General features: G+C 33.6%; 1 protein-coding gene across 1 annotated transcript; it reads left to right on the top strand.

Moving 5' to 3' along the window:
- Positions 1-475: 475 nt before the first annotated feature.
- LOC126669586 (aspartate--tRNA ligase 2, cytoplasmic-like) lies at positions 476-4,002 on the top strand. The gene is made up of 10 exons (XM_050363094.2): positions 476-1,181; positions 1,313-1,423; positions 1,560-1,673; positions 1,923-2,213; positions 2,326-2,436; positions 2,599-2,652; positions 2,803-2,882; positions 2,980-3,095; positions 3,491-3,605; positions 3,691-4,002. The coding sequence occupies exons 1-10, from the start codon at positions 678-680 to the stop codon at positions 3,815-3,817; spliced, it is 1,623 nt and encodes a 540-aa protein (XP_050219051.1). The 5' UTR covers positions 476-677; the 3' UTR covers positions 3,818-4,002.
- Positions 4,003-4,667: the final 665 nt, after the last annotated feature.

Below are 4,667 nucleotides of genomic sequence, written 5' to 3'. Positions count from 1 at the left end.
TCCCTCCCTCTTTGGAGTGGGCTTGGGTGTTGGGGTGGAGGATGAATATCGAGTGGGTTTGGCCCGAGGTTTAGTTAAACTTTCTACTTCCCGTAATTATTTTTATATAATTAATAATTTTAATGGCTTATTTGAAAAGTTTATATTTTAGCTAGTACAAAATATTTTTGGTTGAAGCCATAAAATTTCGAATAAACTTTGGCTAAGCCTTACACGTTTTAAATCACGTTTAATTATTGACCCACTATCTTCTACCTTGAGATTTTCGTATATACAATTTGATGTACAGTTACCTTGAACCTCCTTTGTATATATGTCTACGTACATTATCTTGTTAACCAAGTGTTACTCAATTGATATTTTAATATATTTTATTTAAAAATATATTAATTTGACTCCGAAACACAAATTTAAGGACCGGTTTGACCCTTTATTCCTTAAACTTTTGTCAAAGAGAATAGAATAGGACCGGAGACAACGCAACTCTTAGTAGCAGGCAGCAGCCCAAGTTGAATAAGGAACCAGAACCCAATCCCGGAACCCCCAACACTTTTCCGATACCAAAGGAATTAGGGTTTTATCACTTCCCTTCATTTCTTCTTTCTTCTCCAACCGCATCATTCACATTCATCCAAACAAATCCAATTCCAAAGAACAAACATCAAATTTCATTTCTCATGGAACAACCAACTGAATCAACAGAGCCCCAGAAAAGCAAAAAAGCCGCAAAGAAAGAAGCCGCCAAGCAAGAGAAAGAACGCCGCCGTAGCGAGAAAGAAGCAGCAGATTTAGCCGCCGCAGCTGCCTCCTCTCTCACAATGGAGGAACAAGAAGATTCCTTATCAGGAAATTACGGGAATGTCCCTCTATCCGATCTTCAATCAAAATCTGAAGCGAATCTCAACGAGTGGACTCGCGTCGGTGACCTGACGGAGGAATTCAAAGACAAGGAAGTGTCGATTAGAGGAAGAGCACAGACTATGCGGCCGGTTAGTAAGAAAATGGCGTTCGTTGTTGTTAGAGAAGACGGGTTTACGGTTCAATGTGTGCTTACAGTCCAGCCTGGTTTGGTTAGCCCGCAGATGGTTAAGTTTGCTGCTGGGTTGAACCGTGAGTCGATTATCGAGGTTTCGGGTGTGGTTTCTTTGCCTAATGCACCTATTAAAGGAACAACTCAGCAGGTTGGTTGCTTCATCTAATTTATCAAATTAAGCTTTTAAATTTGTAGCTTAACATTATAAAGAATCGTAAACTTCGGAAATGTTCCGAGAATATTGAGTATTTGTTGTTTTGTTGGTAAAATTCTTGTTAGGTTGAGGTTCAAGTGAGAAAGATTTATTGCATAAGCAAAGCTACACCAACTCTACCTGTTAATATCGAGGATGCGTCTAGAAGTGAGAAAGAAATCGAGGAGGCTTTGCAGGTATATATGATTTTATGATGGATTTTAGTCATTGCATTGAATTGACAGAATCACACTCACCGAGAAGTGCATTGAAATCTCAAAATGTCTTGTTGCTTCGCTGTATGAATGTTTATGATTGTTTGAATTGTTCCAGAAAGGAGAACAGCTTGTTCGTGTTAATCAAGATACTCGCTTGAATTATAGAGTTCTGGACATACGCACGCCTGCTAACAGAGCAATTTTCTATATTCAGAGTCAAGTTTCCAATGTGAGATACACTTCTTGCTTCCTTGGCTTAATGCTAATAATGATCTCGTGTAGTCTGTTTTTTTTTTATATACATAACATAAGTTTTGAATAAACAGAAATTTTTAGTAGGTTAACCTAGGAGAGGGAGTTAGATATTCAAAATAATTATTAAGGAAAAACAATGCGGCATTGAAAGAAATTTTTCTTGCTTTATGTACATCACTTAATAATTTTTGTCATAATCATACTTTCATTATGCAATGTGCAGATATTTAGGCAATTCTTATTAGGAGAAAAATTTGTTGAAATCCACACCCCAAAACTGATGGCAGGCTCTAGTGAAGGTGGCGCTGCTGTATTTAGGCTAGAATACAAAGGCCAGCCGGCATGCTTGGCTCAATCACCTCAGCTTCACAAACAAATGGCAATTTGTGGTGATTTTAAGCGTGTTTTTGAGGTCGGTCATGTTTATAGAGCAGAAGATTCTTACACACACAGGCATTTGTGTGAGTTTGTAGGTCTTGATGTTGAAATGGAGATCATAAGAAATTATTCCGAGGTACAATTTCAGTTTTTACTTTCTGATGCTGAATAAATAGTGATGATATTTGGTGATACACTAATACTTGATATTGTGCTTTCAAATTGAGTTTTATCTTTTCTGTTTACAGGTTATGGATGTTGTTGATAAGTTATTTGTCTCAATGTTTGACCACTTGAATGAGAACTGCAAATCGGAACTTGATGCTATTTGTAAGCAATATCCATTTGAACCTCTAAAGGTAATTAATTTTTACAATTTCTGCTTTACATTTTTTGTGCTAGTAGTCTGGTTTAAATCATAAAAAATCTCTTTTGTCTCGATTGACTGATGTATCAATTAATAACTTTCTTTTTAAAACATTCATAAATGCAACATTTTGATATTAATTATATGTTTGCAGTACTTGCGAAACACTCTACGCCTACGATTTGATGAAGGGATTCAAATGCTCAAGGTAACAGAAGATGCGTTCTTGTATAAAAACATTTGTTGTGTTTACTTATCTCTTCATTATGATAATGTCTTCTAATTATATATACACAAAATATTAATATAAGTTTGATGTGTTAGAAAGGTGTATGATTGCAGTGACTTGTTTGTACAGGAAGCAGGAGTGGAAGTTGATCCATATGGAGACTTGAATACAGAAAATGAGAGAAAATTGGGGCAGTTAGTTCTAGAGAAGTAAGATAATGTTTCTAATTGTATTTACTGTATAAAGGCCCTAAATTGCTGTAGCCTTTTTGCTAAGGAGTGGACCAACTTTTGTTTCTGTTTATAGGTTTGGGACTGAGTTTTATATTCTTTATCGCTATCCTTTAGCGGTTAGGCCATTCTACACTATGCCATCTTTTGATGATGTGAAGTACAGCAACTCATTTGATGTCTTTATTCGAGGTAAGCAAGAAAGATGTTGATCAAGGCTGTTGCCTTGCTGATATATGTAGTTGTTAATTTAAATGAAAAATAATAATCATCCCCCCTAATTTTAGGTCAAAATTAGTGTCTCCTGAATTTTAAAAATTCATTGTTTTTCCCTAATTTTAAATTCCAGTTAGCTGAAACTCCATTTTTTAATATCTAAATATTAGCAGAAACAATATTTTTTTGATATGTAGGGGGAAAACATTAATCTGAACCTAACCTCATGTGAGTAATAGTATAAGTTCATAGATAAGAAAAGCACACTTTCTTTTGAAGTACATTTTCGCATGCATATATCCATACCCTACGTGTACATAAAACACTAGGGCAAATTAGTGGTGATATAATGTTTGTTTCTACTTGTGCAGGAGAAGAAATTATATCTGGAGCTCAGCGTGTACATGATGTAGAATTGTTGGAGGAACGTGCAAAGGCATGCGGAATTGATGTCTCCACAATATCAACATACATTGATGCTTTCAGGTATTGTTTTAAAGTACAATTTCTTTGGTGCATGTCTATGAATGATTGTTCTCCCTATTTAATTTTATGGTTTCTCCTGTTGCAGATTTGGTGCGCCTCCACATGGTGGATTCGGTGTGGGATTGGAGCGTGTGATAATGTTATTCTGTAATCTGAATAACATTCGCAAGACGTCCCTGTTCCCTCGTGACCCAATGAGGCTTGCACCATGATAATTTCTTCGAGCAGAGCCTCACGGAGTCCCTTGAAAAGATCTATTGTTTTGCATTTTGTGTTATAATGTTATGTTAATTTCTATATTCCTCTTTTAATAAGAAATCAGGAAGGGGTACACTATGAGCTCGAACTTGAGAAGACCTCATATTTTTGAATTAACAGAACTTTTTCTATTAGACAAGATTAATGAGTTCATACTAGCTAGATCCTATCCATGGCGCATCAGGTGGATTGACTCTTATATAGTCTTAGGTGGTGTTTGATAAAATTAAAAATTAAATGCTGAAAATTAAGTGTTGAATTCTAAGTGCTGAATTAAATAAATCTATTTGATAACTGCAAGTCTGCAATTACTGAATATTATTGAAATTATTATATTTATATATTAAATCTTTAAAGATTAACTATTTAAAAATAAATTACTATTGATAAATTATATATTATTTAAATTTTTAAATATAAATAAATAATAAAAATCATAAATTTTAGGTGCATATGTTGATAATTAGTCTTCAAATATTAGAATGATGCTCACTTTTAACTTAAAAATTGGCTCTTAAAATAAAATACTAATTTTTAAAATTTAAAAAACCGTTTAAATCTGATAATTGATGCTGTGTGTTACAAACAGAAGTCCAAATAATATTAAAAAGCGGAAATATTAAATAAATGACATATACACTATAAAAAGAAAAGTAAAAATAGAAAATAAAATATTTATAATGAAAAATATAGTACTTTGCAATTTTAAACGACAATCTAAGTATAATACACCCATAGTGATATTAAAAAAAATGATATATATGAGATAAAATATTTTTATTCGTGAGTAATAATTGGAAATAA

The sequence above is a fragment of the Mercurialis annua genome, linkage group LG2 (genome assembly GCF_937616625.2).
Source record: "Mercurialis annua linkage group LG2, ddMerAnnu1.2, whole genome shotgun sequence".
NCBI classification, from domain to species: Eukaryota; Viridiplantae; Streptophyta; class Magnoliopsida; order Malpighiales; family Euphorbiaceae; genus Mercurialis; species Mercurialis annua.
Note: the sequence above shows the minus strand (reverse complement) of the source record. Positions and strands in the feature narration are given on the sequence as shown.